This window comes from Cyclospora cayetanensis, unplaced genomic scaffold (assembly GCF_002999335.1).
Source record: "Cyclospora cayetanensis isolate NF1_C8 unplaced genomic scaffold, CcayRef3 CcayRef3_contig_13, whole genome shotgun sequence".
Taxonomy (NCBI): Eukaryota; Apicomplexa; class Conoidasida; order Eucoccidiorida; family Eimeriidae; genus Cyclospora; species Cyclospora cayetanensis.
In genome coordinates this window covers 68952-85952 of record NW_020312070.1, presented here as the reverse complement: position 1 = coordinate 85952, position 17001 = coordinate 68952, and the positions used below count along the sequence as shown (strand labels likewise).

The window sequence follows — 17001 nt, the reverse complement described above, 5'->3', positions numbered from 1 at the left end:
GTATCCCTTCCGGTGCTTACTCAGGCACTTTGTCATCAGTTTTCTTTGCACAAAACATTTTGAAGGCGGAGTTTATTTCCTGGTAGGCCCCATGCGAGGAGTACCTTTAGGATGCAAGCAAGGGGCATTCTGTTAGGCAACACCTTGGTTGGGGGGTGCTTGCTGTCAATACTGTGCAAAAACTTTCGGCACTTATTGGTTGGAAACGCGTGTAACTTGCCTACCGAATGGCAAGCACTCCAAGACGCCAGCTGTGCCGTGTGGCACGCACGCACGCCCTTCTTCAATATACCCCTACCCTCGGCGAGCTATATTGTGCAGTGTGCTTCCTGGTGGACTAGCCGGCTTCCTATAAGTCGCACTGTATTGAGCTGAGCGACGCTGTGCTTCGTTTCCTGCTGCTGGAAGCTCCTGTGGTGCACACGTGTACTGGTGTCAGTCTCCGCACATCGCAATTTCCTAGTGAGAGCAGCCAGAGGCCCTGCTCCCCTGTTTGCGACTGGGGGGCCTATTGGCAAACTGGCATCGCTTGAAGCGAAGAGCCAAGGGGGCGGCATGCCAGTAAACACCGACTGCAAGGCTGGAAAATCAGCCTTCAGCCATTGCCACAGATTCCCTTAGACCGTGCTCAAAAGCCGCTAGACTCGCGTCTTTGTGCTCATAGAAAATATGCTTCCGAAATTCGCAAGACCCACAGGCACTTCCTCCGTCTTGGGATATGTGCGAAAACAGAGACGACACGAGCACAGCACTGTCGCGTGGGTAGCCAGTCCCCAGCTCTCCCCACTGTTTAGCCGGATTCTATACAGCAGTGAATACCGACCGTGAGGCACCTCCCCCCTCCCCCAGCATGCCTCACGATGCAAAGCGGTAAAGCAAGCCAAGCCGTACAAAAGTCCTGTGCTTGCCATTCATGAAGACCGTTACCCATGCCGTCTGCCGGCACTCTGCGCCCGACTTTCTTTCTCTGTGTCTTTCGCTCTGCCTTCCAAGAGCACACATTTATTGCATGCTTTCCCCTTTTTTTCCAGCCTTATCCTTTGCCCATGCGGTCACATAGCTGCTAAACTTTTGCTCTGTGTCAATGTCCGAAGGCAGACACTCCCCCACTTTGCAGCCATCCGACATTACCCACACGCGGTCACAACCGCGCAGAGACGCCAGATGGTGCGCCACGACAACTACACAGCAATCCTTAAGATGCTCTGAGAGAATCTCTGCTGTTGGCCGCCCCCATCCACGCGTAGAACCCCCTTGGCCGTCCTTTTGCCCTTCTCGCCTCGTCGCCTCTCCACCAGCACCATGGCTGTTTTCGTCTTTCTCCTTGGAGTCACCTACAGGCCAGAGCTCTTCCGCCGGCGGCTCGTCAATCAGCACGACGCGGAGCTTGGGGCCCTCTAGGATCAGCCTGCCCAGTGCAAGGTACCGCAGTTGACGAGCTGAGAGAGCTTGGGGAGAACCCTCTTCTGCAGCAGCCAGCTGGCCCCCCTCACTGGCGAGCTGGCCACCATTCGACACCCTAGGGATGCTGCAGCCTCCCCCTTGCAAAACTGTGTCCAAACCAGCACCCCCAGGGAGAGCCTGGATAAGCGAGACGAGGCCTACTGCCCGAAGAGCCTCCCATATCGACGCATCTGAGTGCAAGCGCTGCGAAAACACACGCACCGTTCCAAAGAGGCTGAGACAGGACTGTGTGCAGATGTAGCGACAAAACAGGAATGCAGGCAACAGGAAAGCTCATAGCGACAGGCACACAACCCAAAGACCTAAAGGGGCCTGCTAAAGGCTCTGCGCTTCCCCATTGCCCCCTAACAACGGCTCTTCCTTAGTGTAGAATAATATTGTGTTGTACACATGCATTCCTAGGTATGTAAAATGGCTTCAATTCTCTGATGGATACTTGCACCTTCGTGTATCAAAATTCATGCATGGCCTTTGCAAGCATACAAATATATGTATTGTAAGCATTGACGCATGTATAAACATATAGAGATCTGTATAATCGCGAACACTCGTACAGCAGCGATGTCGAGCTAACCCGTGGATCTAAGACTTCGCGAACGGTCCATCCTGCAAAGACGATTGACTTTTGGGGCAGCGTGCCGAATACGCTTCTAATGACTTGCCGTGGGAGACAGTCCAACCGGATGCCGTCTAAAAATATAGCTCCCTTGTAACAGGGGATCAAACCACACAAAGCCTGTAGCAGCGTCGACTTCCCTGAGAAGGCAAGCCACAGCCAGACCCTTTACGAAATTTTTGCAGATAAAGTCCTCATAGAAAGTATTTCTGTATAGCTTTTTGGATTGCCCTTCTAGCAACATTTTGGCCCTTCTTCGAACGCCCTGCTGTGATGTTGGGGGGTTGGAGGGTGGAGGACCACTGACACTTTCTGAGTGCGCGACATGGGAGGTGTGTCTAGAGACGATGCGACTGCTTACCAGCACCAGTACGGCCAACAACCCCAATTCTTTCTCCTGCTTTGATTTGTGCGGAAAAGTTTCGAATGCTCGGCTTTAGGAAGTACGCATGACGGCCCTCGACCGAATGCTCTTGTTGAACGTCTGCACTGCTGGCTTCCAAATCAGGCACACTTACTCCCTCAGATCTCAGCTGTACCTCTGGCTTAGACTGAAGCAACGTTTGCTCTAAGATGTCGAGAGAGGATGGAAGAGAGAGAGGTATCGCGATGCTGGCAGCGGGCTGTGCATCAGACGTGCCTATGTCTTCACGGTTAAAGGTCCGGTACCTCACTTCTACATTCAATAACTGAAGACCTGAGTGCCTTCTCGGTAGCACTGCTGAGGGAAGACAAACCTCGCGGTTCCATCTTGCTGCTTCTAGGCCTCCTGCCATGGAATGCACAGTGCTGCCAATCCAATCCAATCGTTTAAGCTCAGTTTCCTTCATGTAGCTCTGTGAAGGGGAACACACAAATATCGAACGGCTATTCTTTGCCGCTGCCACAGTATGGCAATATATGGTGGTATACGAGATGCTACAAGATGTAGGTACCACATATGTTCCTTTCTCTTGTCTTTCGAAGAACAAAAGCAGAACTTCACAAAAAATGCAGCAGTGCATAATGGCCAAAGAAAATAATGTGCTCTTGAGTGCACGGCACCTTTGCCTCACCTGGATTCTTTCAACAGAGCACATATCCCTTTCCATGTTGGTTATATTAAATAGGAACCTGCGGAGGGCTCCTGCAAGTGAAAGCGAATATGAAACGGCTAACCCTATCAGCCCTAGGTTTGCTTGTTTAGCAGGTGCGTGTCCACTGGGGCCGGGTACAGCGCCGTTTGAGTAGCTAAGCAGGCGCGGTAAAGCGGAATTCAGGACAACCACAGGCAGCAGCAAAAGCTGGAGGCGAATGTTGGACCAGGAATTGACCCTGCGCACAATTCGCGCATGCACACGATATACGCGGTACAACTTTCAGCTGTTCTTATGTTCCAGTGCGGGTACAACTACATCTGTTTGGCATCGAGAGCCGTTGGAATCGACCCAAAACATTTTATGCGCTCGAGAAGGCAGAAGCAGCCTGTAGCGAGCGTCTCAACAAGGATAAAGGGGAGATGCCTGCCAGCAGTACCAGTTAGCATTGAACAGACATTAGTGGTATAAAGATCAGGCTTTAGGTCCCGAATTCAGCTCATATCAGTTGTACATCCGCTGCTCTTACCCCCACTGCGTTTGTTTTGTTCTCTGGCATAATTCGAGGTGATGCGTCATGTCCCTGATGAAGTACTTTTGCTTTCGAAGAGCGGAAATGACTTCGCGTCCGCTAAGAAGCTCGCTAAAACAGGAACATAGTGGCGAAAACGATACGAGGGAAGCCCTTTGCACTTCACGCGAAGAGCTTCTAAAATATCGGAAGACCAGCAGGTACACTCCAGCCAGAACAGCTGGCCAAACAAATACCGCCCATGGGCAAGCCAGGTTCAATACAATAGCCTGAAGAACACCAGCAAGAAGAAAAGACGCTTTGCAAGGTAATATTTGAAGATCAGAACGGATGAGCGAGCTCTCATGCTATTAATTGTTGGCGTCTGGTATATGTATATGGATGGCTTGGATAAACGTTGGACTTTCTCAAATAGAGGCACGGTTTAAAGCATCGGGAAAAGAAATTAAAGGGGGCCTTGCAAAAAGGACGGGGCACTGTAAGTTCTGTGATGTATATTTGCTTTATCTGGAGAAGATAAGCGGCGGTGTGTTCTGGCACGAATATCTACTCCGTGTACGGAAGAAAACCCACACAAAAAATACATGAGATGGCAGTCGTGAAAGTGTATCCAATGCGTCTAAAAATTCCGCAGTCGACCACTGCAATATCGGCAGAAAACCTGTTCAAGATCCGGCCGATGGGGTTGTGGTCATAAAACCACAGGGGCGCGTTGCACACTCCAGTCCATAATCTTTGATGCATGATGGTTGAGGCCTTCAAGGAGCCCGCGGCAGCAACAGCTTTATCGCTTAGCTCGAAAGCGATATTTACAGAAACAATGCTGCGGAATATCATAGTATCAGAAAAAAGGAGACGCTGGGTATATCGTTGCACCTGCACATATGCAAGGGGCTGCTCCAAAACTCGATAGAAATCAGAAAGAAACGTTATTTTCGTGCGACCTAGTGTATCTCGAGCTCGTTTGGGCTAATCACTCTCTTACCCTATAAACATCCACAGGAAGTATCCGTGGACAGAGCGCATGCTGCTGTCTTTTCCCACGATTCCGTCTAAGGGGATGGACGTGGTGTTTTCTTGGTGACTGGCTGGTGAATCCAAGGAGGCCCACTTTGCTAGCCACAGATCGCTAGCCATGTCAGAAAGGCAGCCGCATATGAGAACAACAAAAAATAAAAGTGCTAGGCACCTTCCCGTGTTTTTCAGGTACCTGTTTGGCGTCCACAAAGCATACAGCAAGTGATCGATTCTTGCAGTTCAGTGCTCACTACGTGAAGGCAAGTGTTTTCTGATTAGTGAATATATTCGAAGAGAAAGATACGCTTTTAGAGCCTACAGGAAACCGCAAAAAAGCTCCGTTTGCTTGCATAGCTCATACAGGAAAATACAGGAATCTAGAAACGAACCAGCAGTACGATGCGGCGTGCACTTGGCCGCTTGATAACTGTTCAGTAATGGCAAGCGAGCGGGGTGATCCATAAGCTTCTTGGTTCACTTTGACAGGGGAAACCTCATCCTGGTGGGTTTCGCGCGTACTTTCATCTTCTTTCCTGCTAAACTCATGCCCTGCCATTAGGTTCTCAATTGTTTCCATATGCGTCCTTGCGTCCTCTTTCATCGGCAATTCCTTTCCGCCTACCAGTTCCCTGAGTTCGTCGATTCCTCCTCTCCATGTGATCTCTCCTTGAATTAAGCGGCAGACTGAAAACTGCATGAGCCCATCAGTTCCCGCCTCCGAACCGATTTCTGTGTCTGGTTTTGCTGTATGATACTGCCTGTGCAACTCGTCGAAGCTGTGCTGGCCTGCATGCTGCCGCATGAGGCCCATGAGGGAGCTGTCGTTCAGACATACTAACACTGCACAGTCTGCCAAGAGCCCATGGGGACCAAAAAGATTATGAAAGACATGACCGGCTACAGACAAATCGAGGCTATTAAAGCACTCATCGAAGCAGGATAAGCAACCCAAGGAGGGGGTTTCTGGATATGGAGGGGAACTGCCAGCAACTCTCTTAAACTCTTCGTATCCCTCACTACCGTCGAGCTGCCTAGACACCTCCGACCAGAGGCATTCAGAGAGATCTTCTTGCTTGCTGTGAAGATGAGCTTTTGCTTCGCTCCCTAAAGCTGCAACCTTCATCTGATACAGCTTGCAGCTGTAAACGGCTCTTGCTATGTTCACACGGACCCTCTGCCCACCGCTAAGGTCCAACCCGCCTTCATCAATGACCCGGAGATCGCCATGACGCCATGATTCGAAATCCTTTGTCAGCTCGCATGCGTTTACTACGGCGTTGTACGTCTCAGAGTTGAAAGCCTCTCCAAAAACAATATTTTCTCTCACTGTACCACAGCAAAGCCACGCTTCTTGCGGAACATATCCAACAGGCGGTCGATCCAGTGTGCACTCATAAACGTCAAATTTGGTGCTGCCTGCATCCATTAGCTCTCTCTGCTTCTTGTCCAGAACAAAGCTGTCGCGCACGTAGCATGCGCCACCGCTCAGCCGCAGGCCTTCCCTGTGCAAGATGGCGCTAACTAGCGTCGTCTTTCCGCTCCCTGGAGGCCCTGTAACCAGGAGAACTTCACCACAATGGAGGTCCAGGGTGATCTTATCGAGCGAAAAAGTTGTATGCATGCTTTGCTCATCATGTTCGTAGCTGAGAAGGACCGGATAGAGGCCCTTCCGGGGTCTCTCCGGTGCAGCTGACACCCCAGGGGTGGAAAGGACAGGGAGCCAAGAAAACGAGGCATCCAAGAAGCGGACTTTAAGCGTCGGATCATGTATGGCTCTGCACAGCAAAGGCATGCACAATATGCATGATATTCAAGGAAATGAAGAGACGTACATCAATTCATGGGATCATCTTGAGTGAACTGCCCAACCTCTATAGCAAAAACGGCCGTACTAAAGCACTGGGTAGTCCCTACTGAAGCATTTTCTGCGCCATATCCATGAGCTCCTGGCTTGTGACCAATGATACTCCCGATTTTGGTTCCGTTTGGATGCTGTCTTCTGCCTTTTGAGCCGTCAGCAATGGCTCTTCCTCCAGTTTTTGCTGTTGTCTACTTTTTGTTTCAGCAGACTCAGCAGTTTTTTCTGGTGAACTTCGTGCTGCTAAGTATTCTGGGCGGAAGAGGTAGGAGCGTATTCTGTTTAGAGAGATCTGCCCTTCAATGAGAGACGATATGGTGTATGGTAGATCGGCAAGAGGGCCGATGCAGTTATCCATTGCATGAATCACAGGAACCACTAAAGCTGGACTTATAGTGAGTGCCTGTAACGTAACACCGCGGAAAGAAATAAAATCCAACAACAAACTTTAGATGCCGTGTTAGGTGAAGTACTCAGTTACTCGCGGTGCAGCTTGTACGGCACCTCAAAAGGTGCTGCTGACTTACTCCAGCTCGCCCTTGAATAAACGGAATGGCATATGCGGCGAAAGTTGCGACGGATGTTACAGGCCCTGTGACAATCAACAGAGCAGTCATCGGCGCCGCAAAAAAGGATGAGGAAGCTGATTGCTTCCTTAAAAACAAGCAAGAAGCTTCGAGACATTTGTCTGTCTCCATGCGAAATCCGGTTTCAGGTTAAGCAGCTTTTCAAGTGCCCAGCACTAGCAGCAACGGCCGTTCCTGCTGCTAAAGCCTCTACTTGTTTAGGAATTTCCTTGAGCGCCCCACCAGCAATGGAGGTCAGCCAGTAGCTGAATCCTGATAAGTACATGCGGATGGAACACCATCGCAGCTCCTCCACTCTTTGCTTGTTTACGATATCTTCCGCAATGTCTTCCCACCCAAGCAGCCTCAGAGACCGCATTTCAGTTAAACATTCATGGCAGCGTTGCAGACGAGTGTCGCGCTTCTTCTGAGAATACAGGACAGGTGTGGATTTCACATACAGCAGCGAACCAGACATGGTCAACATGGCCTGGGGGCGCGACTTTGCTGCTTGAGGTGGCTACGCAAATGAGTATGCATTTGCATGTGTACGGAGACGCAAATACTGACTAATACGTTCATAAATATCTGTATGTACACAGTTTTATATCGCTGCACAGATACAGATTCTTACACGCATTTGTCTGTGTGTGCTTCATGACAGCTATGTTTGATCTGCATCATTAAGAATTTGTCGAACTACTATGAAAGCGGGCCATAGGGTATTTAAGTCTTGCACACAAGTCAACTGATTAAGAAGTTTGAAACTAGGCCTTTGGGAGTATTCGTCTACAGTCAAGAAAGGCGCACTAGAAAATGGAGTTTGAGGCTGCTGCTGAACGCCTCGGAAGCGACGGCACAGAAGACAATTCCAAGTAGAGCTAAGATTGCAGGTATGCACGATGATCCAACCTGTGGTCCATACAACCGGACGCAGCAACGGCAAATACGGATGATCGACGGAAACACTTCTTTTCGAGGCTTGCGAGCAGGCGGCCCCCCTGGTTGTACTCAAGAAGCATTTTAAAAGCAGTCAGTAGTCGTCTGCTCCAATCCATTGCCCTTAGGTTTAGTTGCTTGCTCAAATTCATAGGCAAGAAACCGCTAGAACTTATTTTTAGCTCCCAAGACCTAAAATGTATCAAAATGCAGTACCTGGATGACAAGAATTGTTGCCGTTAACGCAATTCTCACTGGGAGTAGCGCAAAGTCCACAAATGTTACTACCATTTCTGCAATCGACGGAATGTCGACGAAAACGATACTAAAGATTGCACCTTTTCGGCTTGTGACTTCTCTGGGTCCTCCCGGTCCAGCTGCCTGCCTAGCTGTCTGGCTAGTCCCTATATCATCTCCTGAGCATTCAGGTGCTTTTCTTCTCGCCGCTAAGCTTTTGATGGTCACCGCAGCAAAGCCAAGAGCCTCGGCATTCAGAATCCGCTTATATAGCGAAGTAAGCAATGCCGCCTCGACTCTAATGGATATGCGACAAATGAAAAAGTCCAAGTGACTGTTCATGAAAACAAGCAGCAGCTGAACCGCAGCTAAAGCGCCAGCCGCGATGAGGCCTGCAAACAAAACAGGTGATACAGAAACAAGATGCAGCTTTGTGTATGTGTTAATCTTCTACTGGCTTTCAAAACCACCTTTTCGCAGATGAATGACAGCCAATCTGGACCCTTCAGGCCTGCTACAAGCGCGCCCATGAAACAGGACAGTGTCAGCAATCTCAAGGCAAATGGACCCTTTGGCGCAACTCTAATAAAGAATGTCGTCCTGTACATCGCCTTCTAAAGGTTGGTGGCCCCGCATTTAGGCCAAGAGGACCCCATGAAAATGCACCTGAAGGATATCTAAGGCAGGCATTCACGAGGAAACGCTAGCCTTACCCTGATGCCATGAATCTTGCCATTGTGCGCTATCGTTTCTGAGAAATTCCTTGAGAAGGAGCGTGTTGGCGAAATTAAGGACTTCTCTGACCGCTGTCCAAGCAAAAGCAATGCAGATTGGTGCCCAGAACACACTTAGGGTGGCCCTGAGGATCGATGGTCTTATCTTTGTGAGCTCTTCCTTTTGGATTGCCTTATCTAGTGCCTCCCTCTTAATTTCCCCTATATCTCCTGCCCACAGACGCGGCAATTCCTTAGGAGCCACTGAGCCGCCAATGCACCGCATGTGCACAGGGTTGACCCAGCAGAAAAACAACCTGTTCCACCACCCAGAGGCATCATAGGACGCCTCAAGAGAGGGCCCCTTTTCTGCCTTCGAAGGTTCATCCGGCCATATGGAGGCCCCCGAATCGGCGTCCCCTGGCGCCCCTACGGGGGAGCCTTTGCTCCGAGACGGATGCTCCATGGCGCTACTCCCCCTAAAGGGAAGGCTTTAATACCGAGGGACAGTCATATTATGAGACATGGGGAAACGCTTCAATGATTCAATACGAAAGGGCATTGACCACATGTCTGTACTGCCTGTCTCCGTCCGAGCTGCAATGCGTCATATCCCAGGGCGAAATACGGAACAGAAGAAACAAATTATTGATTTATTCTACAAGTGTCAAAGCTCAATGGAAAGGGGTTTTACCCTGAGGTTTGCAGTTAGCGCTTATACACACTGAAGGGCGAAGGCATACGCACCACTGGACAGTCGCGCGTACCGGCCACTGGAGTTTTGCATCGAAGCGTGCATATTATCACATTTTCCCAGCTTCACCCTGCACATCTAAATGCTTTTACATTGAATTTTAATATAAACAGATGGGATCAGATGTGCGTACGCCTTAACTCCCACGTACTTTAGGCTGTTACAATAATATCAACCCACACCGGGAATTACTTGTTATACAATTAGCCTGTGATCCGTACCTACACCATATTGCCTTTTAGAAGCTATTAACAATTTTTAATTATGTACTCTTGCTACTTATTGGCCTATGAGCCTCCTGGACGGATGAAATACGGCAAAGTTGACCCCCAACAGAGAAAAGATAGAACCCTGGAGGGTGTCCGCATGGAGGCCTACTCTCAAAAGCCATATGAAGCCTTTCAGATAGCTAATTTCTGGAATACAAGGGATGCCCTCCGGCCTCGTTCCCTAAGCCAAACGGACCCTAGGCACAGGAAGTTAGACAATGCCACGAAGCATGTAGCTCTTTCCATTTCCGCTTTCCTAGCATTTACCCACAGTTGCTTCGCCTTTCCAATGAGCTCCATAGAGCATGCAACTAAGCTTTCCGGCCTAAGAAATCACCCGATTCATGAAAAACAGCACTCGACTTTCCATCAAGCCTTAAACAAAGCTCCTTGCATCAAATGCGAACTGTCCGCCACCATGCAAGAGGATAACCGAATCTCAAGAGGAAAAAATTGATATTTTAGCTTGAGACCAAGAGCACGCCGTGTGACAGTGGCTATTAGCTAGGACCTGTCGCTTCCAAGAGCTGCCCGGCAGCAGCGGTAGGCACACTCTTATGACTCCGGACACTTGCGGCCAAATGCATCTTCTTATTTACTAGACGAGCACGGCGCACATGCTTTTCTAGCTTGGATTCTTCCCTCTCTGCTACATGTGAGACAGAAAACACCTACATCCATCAGCCAGAGCTTGACGAAATCACAATTAACATAGCCACTACAATACAAAGCGCTTCAATGTAGCTTAACCATCCAACGTCGAGCCACAAAAGCACCACGAATGCTAAATAATCTTGCGAACAGTTTGCACACAGACGCCAGAGGAAACACGGTGCCAACTTGAAGCTGAAAAAAGAATAAACATAAAAATTACAACTTAAGGCTTAAACGCCTATCGAAGCTCTAGTGCGCTGCAATGCTTGTTGCAAAATCATTGTAGAATAAGACCAAACATGGCCTTGGGGCCACAAAAGCTATTGCTATATGTTGTGCTCTTGAACTATTCAGTGTGTAACCCTCATGGTCAATCGTGTTTCCTCTTTCTCCACTTTACCAGGAAGGGACAAAAATGGTGTTAAGACTGCGTATGCCTGCCTAGTTGATCTGCCACCAAGTAAGGATCCCCCGGTGTGAAGCCAAGTTCTTTGATCCCCAACTTTTACCTTGAAGGCACAATAAGGCCTTCACAGAGCCGAATGGCGTTTTGGTGGGCTTTACTGGCTTGCAGCGCGCAGTGCCCACCAAATTACAGGAGCTTCGGATGGCCCTGCAGCGGGGAAGTTGTATGTCCTGCATCCTGAAGCCGGTGCCATTTTTATTCATCTCAAGCAAAGCCCCAACGAGTTGTAGAGGATAATTAGCGTATGAATAATGCAAGTGCTCCAGCTCCGTTGCATATAACGCAGGGCTCTCTCAATATCAGCAAATTTCACAGAAGAGCGCCCCTCACCCTTGCAGGCTACTTCTCAGCTGTACATGTCGTCCGGGGCACTGAGCTTCTGGAAACCGCTCTGTCTTTTGCCCTCCGCACTTTCATTGCACGCGTACGCCTCCCGAGTGTGAATTCCAGCCCGACTGCCCCCCTCTGAGGCCCTCTGGATAGCTGACTGAAATGGCCCAACAGCTTGTCCCAGTTAGCGGGGTCCCTTTGGTGAGTCCATGCGGCACTCGTACCGCAGTGTGAAAGAGCGGCTGACCCCAACGGCGTGCAGGGGTAGCCCTATCGCACCTTCATGCAAGCAGGTGCGGCACCATGGGGCGTTAAGATGGCTACTATGCGGATGCAAAATACCATAGGCTGAAACAGAAGCAGAGACAAAATGCTACCGAAGAGCGACAACGCCATATGTACAGAAATCGGTGGGTTGTTGTGTACAATAGATTCAAATCCTTAACTTGTGGCTAGAGTAGCGTTGCATATAGCCACAGCTATCTCCAGTCCCGCTAAATGGGGCTTAAGGTCTCCTCCCTAGCTCCTCCTCGCTCCCTCCCCCACGCTCAAGCCTAAACAGACAATCCGGATCTGTGCCTTAGGCAAAGGGCTTCACACTTCCCCCAAGAGGGACTGTACTTGATTAGGCTCCATTGTTCTGGCGTCATTAAGCTCCGTTATGATGGTGTTAGCTATACCTTAGTCTACAGCGTGGCTTTATCGACAATGCACTGTCGTGTTCCGAGGGCCAGCGTACACTTCAACACTTCATTGGACTATCTTCAGTGTATTGGCACGTAGTTACATGTTGGTTAACTATTTTGTCTGCATGTAGATGCTATTTACTGCACCGTTGGGCCACCTCCATAGCTTCGGAGTGAATGGCGCCTGCTTGCTCGTTTTGTTGCATGGAGCGTCAGAGTGCTAATACGTGTATCCAGGGCGAAGATTGCCAGGCATCCCCGCTGGTTGCCCTCCCCTCATCGTGAAGTCATGCGGGGTAGGGGTAAGAAGACAGGAAAGCCCTTTTGAAAAGTTATTTTATTTTAATCAACTACGTGGCGTTATACCTAAAGCTCTCCGTCCGGAGATTCTAGAAGGACCGATAATTCCTGCTTGGAACATTAGTGCTGCATCGACTCTGGCATCAAGCCTCTGCTGTATACGTGCATATCGAGAAACTGAGTGCTATACTGCGCCGAATGGTCTGGTAAGCCTGCGAGCTGCCCCTCGCCAGTGCTGTTCTGCAAATGCCTAGACCGCTGCAGCCTCAAGGCAGCATGGGTTAGTGTTCCCTGGGTAAAGAGATGATGACTCCTATAAGAGACAACAGACCATCAGTTTTCAGGCTGTTATTTGCCTCGCAGGCTTACCACACAGATCAGGAAACTTGGATTTAGAAAGCATACCCAGGCAGCCTACAAGCTGCAAGCTTCATTTCTTGGCATGAATCCGCGGCGTACTATTCTGCTCCACTTCGCTGCCTGTCCCACATACTTGGGGGTATTTTGTGCTGCGTACTGCTCACTTTAGGTGCTGTCGCAAGTGCCCCCATGGCCAGTCAGGTTCAACGGGACCGAAAGGGCAAGAACACCTTAAGCAATGCACTAGATGCACGCTTGCCGCTGATACAGCTACAGCGAACTTTTTGCAAGCAGCCTGCCTAGGGGACTGATTCTAATAACGAAAACTCCACACCTGTTCAGGTCACCTACTGCCCCCAAAAGCAGGAGAGAGATATGCGCGAAAAAGCGTAGAAGACGTGTCCATCTAAGATCCCGATCTATCATTCAAGTGCTCTTGTTCCATTTGTATCTTCATGTTAGTGGAAGGAATACAGAATCACCGAAGAAACAAAACGTAAAGAGATCGTCTGGGCCCTTGGGCCTCATCCTAGTTTCCGGATGTCCTCTCTCTGTCAGAACATCCCAAGGCGCTCCGTTCAAGGTCTATTTTCTTTTTACTTTTAATTTTATTATAGTTTAATTCCTGGATACTTTTACTCATCAGACTACTTTTGTACTGCCTGGTTTTACAATTGCCCCGCCGCGATGCTCTGCAGGGTTCCCGGTATCCCGGGGCCACGGCATTTTCGAAGGGTCATCAAGGCAAGTCGGGGCCTCTCTAGATCTCAGGCTGAGACGCGGTTTGTCTTATACGACGTGCCAAGCGGCTGCCAGCGGCTGGCAGCCGCTGGGCGCCCGCAGGCGCCCCTTAGGGGGCCCTCACCCGCCTACGAAGGCACCCCAAGGAGGCCTTTCCTCGCCCTAAAGAGGGCATATGAGGAACAAGGAGCTTCAAGTCTCAGCCGCGACGTGCTACGTACGGAAGGAAAAGGAACAGAAGCAATACAGCACAATGCCCAGAGGCTGCTCTTCGGTGCACCACCAGCCGCATCGAGCTCAGAGCCGGCTCTCCCTCCTTGCCTTCATTTTAAGGCCCGTTGGCAGCGTTATATTAGCACGGAGGCCTCTGAGCCCTTCAAGGAATCCGCTAGTGCGTCGCCTGCCCCAGAGAGCTCCCTACCGACGGCAGTGCCGTCAGGCAACGAGGCAGAGGGGACCCCAGGGGGCCCCTTCGTAAGGTGCGACTTGTCTCGAGTTCCAGGGACGGAAAACGCCAGGGACGGCTTGCTTGCGCTGGTTTTCACCTGCTGCAAGTGCAACACCCGATCAGCTAAGAAATTCTCAAAGGTGCGCCATCTGTGATTGCTTCTGTTGTTGCTGCTGTCGTAGTGTCGTTGCTCTTGTTGCTAAAGAAGACTCAGCGATATGGTAAAACTCATTGGAAGCAACGGCTGCTAGGGTGGCTCTGTGTTTTACCTGTAGGTTGCATATATGCAGGGAGTGGTAATCGTTCGATGTCCCGGCTGCAGAAACCGTATGTGGCTTCTTTCCCATCTGACGATCTGAAACGTCCTGCCCTTCTCTGCTTGCTAGGTGAAATACAGGGGGCTGTAGAGGAAACGGCTTCGCCCCGCGGTACTTTGTCAATGTGAGCGCTAGAGTTACACAGGGCTGTGATGTGCGATGTGGGCTTCAGTGCACTTGGTAGCTGATCGTTTGAAATGGTTCGGAGACGAAGAGAGCGATATAGAGACAATCTTGGCCGAGAAGGGGCAAACTGTAATTAGATCGCTCACAGGTAGGCGAATGGTGGCCCAAGAGTGCCCAAAAGGACTTTTACAGGTGTCGTAAGGAGGGGCTGTTCATGAAGACTTTAAGGCGTTTGCTTTTAGCTCTACAGTGTCCGGTGGCTGGCAATCACCCTTGATTGTTTTCTCTGCCCACTATGTTTGTCTGGCATTGCAGCGGCGCATCTACTAGATATTGAAGGCACGGATGCCTCGCCGCCGACATGACGGCAAATCATGAATCACAACCGTCCACTCCCACGCTGCTCGATGCGGGCTCAAGGAGGCGCAGCACGCTCTGTGAAGGACCTTGGACGTACAATTGCGTTGAGAATATCAATCCAAACGCGATGGGCAGCAGAACGCTTAAACGGTAGTTGGTATGGCAACTTTTGCAGGGCGGCATAACCCCAGCGGGCCTTACCCTCCAGAAGAGCTAATTGTAGTTTTTCAAGCAGTGCTTTACGTCCCATGGCAAACTGCAGCTAACCCATGTACTTTGTATTTGAAAACGTCGCCTAGACAGAAGGTCAATCCTATTCAACGAAACGATGAACTCCAGTTTTGTATCTCAGGGAGGGAGCCATGGATTAAAGCCATTTAGATACTGCTCCTTGACAGGATAAAGAAGGATCTGCAGCTCTGCATACGTGTCTCTGGAGTCTATTGTAGTGTAGAACCCAGTACTTGGAGTGCAAAAAAATAGACGTTTATGGTTCACAGCATAAGCTGCGGAGGCGACTCACCCATTTAAAGAAAAACGTTGCTGGAGCTACGCATTTATAAAACACCGTTTCACATAGAACAACTGGAGCTATTAGGGATACAGACAATGACAGGTGAGCCAGCTTCTATCTCCCCCTTGTGCAGTCTTGTTTGTGTGCAACTCTTCTTCATCGTCTACTGGAAGAAACTGCGAGGGCTCAGAGGCCCAGCGTGGATTATCTTCCCACCTGCCTTTCATACTGCTACTTTTTCGACTTCGAGCTTGCTAATCCTGTAGTATCGTTCATCTCTAGACGCAGTTACAAACGCGTGACGAATCGAGGGGCTGCACTCTATCTGCCCACTGAAAAGGGCTAGAGTAAACACGGGCACAGATCAGGACGGGGCACGGGAGTAGAAAAAAACTGCTATGCACATACAGAGTGATGCAGCTCGAATTAAAGGTGCTTCGCCAGTGTTTGTGCACTTCGCTCGAGCATCGAATGCAGCAAGTCCAGGTACCACTGTTTTCGTCTTCTTCCAATGCTCTTCCCTTATTTGTTAAATCTTGGCATATCTATCTGTGCGCACGTCCTATTCTACGCACAAAGCGCTCCGTCGATAGAGAACTTTATACTAGCGGGCTCTACCACACTTGTGGCCGTCTTTCCACTATTTTTTCCTATACACGTCCCAAGAGGCACAAAAATCGCCATTCGTTCTCAAAAGTCAGTAGAAAAGTGGTAATTTGTAGTTGTTTCATTTGTTGGTGGATACTCACCGGAGCAATCTCCCCCCTGAGGCGGGTGACTGGGTCGTGAGTGACCAGTGGTATTGCTCTCTCCCCCAAACTGGCATCCGGAGTTTTATTTTTTGCCGCCCGACACAGGAGAAAGAAATATCATAAGTATTCTTTATTAGATAATTTGTCGCCTTCTTTAGTCGCATTTCACCCCTCTGCGTCATTCTATTACTACTAATACTGAAAATGCGTGTTTCTGCTGTCGCGCGCCTCGCCACGATCACCGCCCCCTTCCTTTCCTATAAAATCTGCCAGACTGCGAACTCCTGTGAGTCATTTCCCTTGACGTCTAAAAAGCACCAACGTAATTTGAATACGATGGCTAAAGGGACGTAGGCCGAGGACACTGAGGATGCCGCTGCAACCTCGTGCTGTGAACGTCTTCGTTTTCTGGTACTTAGAAACCGCATGATTTTGCTTTTATCTGACAAGTTTGAGGTCATTTCCTTCTAAATTTAGCATGCAAAAGAGCGGTGCTCCTGCCCCCTATCCCTTCACCCCCCCATGATAGCCCCTGATTTTTGAAGTTGCCCACGAGTTATTTCATTTCAGTCTGTTCCGTCCTCTTCTTCATCTGTTGGCTTGTTGCAGTTCCTCTTTCCACAGAGAACAGTGCAGCGTCGGCTTCTACGGCTGACCTGTCGGTTTCTCCCTTGCTCATTTCTCTGCTAAACCCTGCCTTCCCTCGTTCATGGCGCCGAGGGGGAGTGGTGGCTGACGGGGCGTCTTCTGAGCTTTCGAAAGCTCCTCAGCCTTGGTACTCTCAGTTACCCCATTTTCAGGCAGCACTGGCTTCAGAATCGTCTACAGAGGGGGTAAGTCCCGGGGGAGATGGCCATTTGCCAACACTCGGTGAAGACGTTGACGACCTTGCGACAAGGAATCAGA

At 49.8% G+C, this 17001-nt stretch overlaps 1 protein-coding gene across 1 annotated transcript; it reads right to left on the bottom strand.

Annotated features, from left to right (window-relative positions):
• Positions 1 to 1002: 1002 nt before the first annotated feature.
• LOC34619171 (multidrug resistance-associated protein 5) lies at positions 1003 to 16993 on the bottom strand (the record flags this gene model as incomplete). The annotated part of the gene is made up of 14 exons (XM_026336469.1): positions 1003 to 1647; positions 2039 to 2220; positions 2442 to 2916; positions 3136 to 3394; positions 4166 to 4173; positions 4262 to 4511; positions 4674 to 4898; positions 5095 to 6480; positions 6620 to 6966; positions 7091 to 7236; positions 7936 to 8041; positions 8285 to 8697; positions 9019 to 9367; positions 16961 to 16993. Coding segments are annotated over 14 exons (4824 nt in total), but the record flags the coding sequence as incomplete, so codon positions are not given.
• Positions 16994 to 17001: the final 8 nt, after the last annotated feature.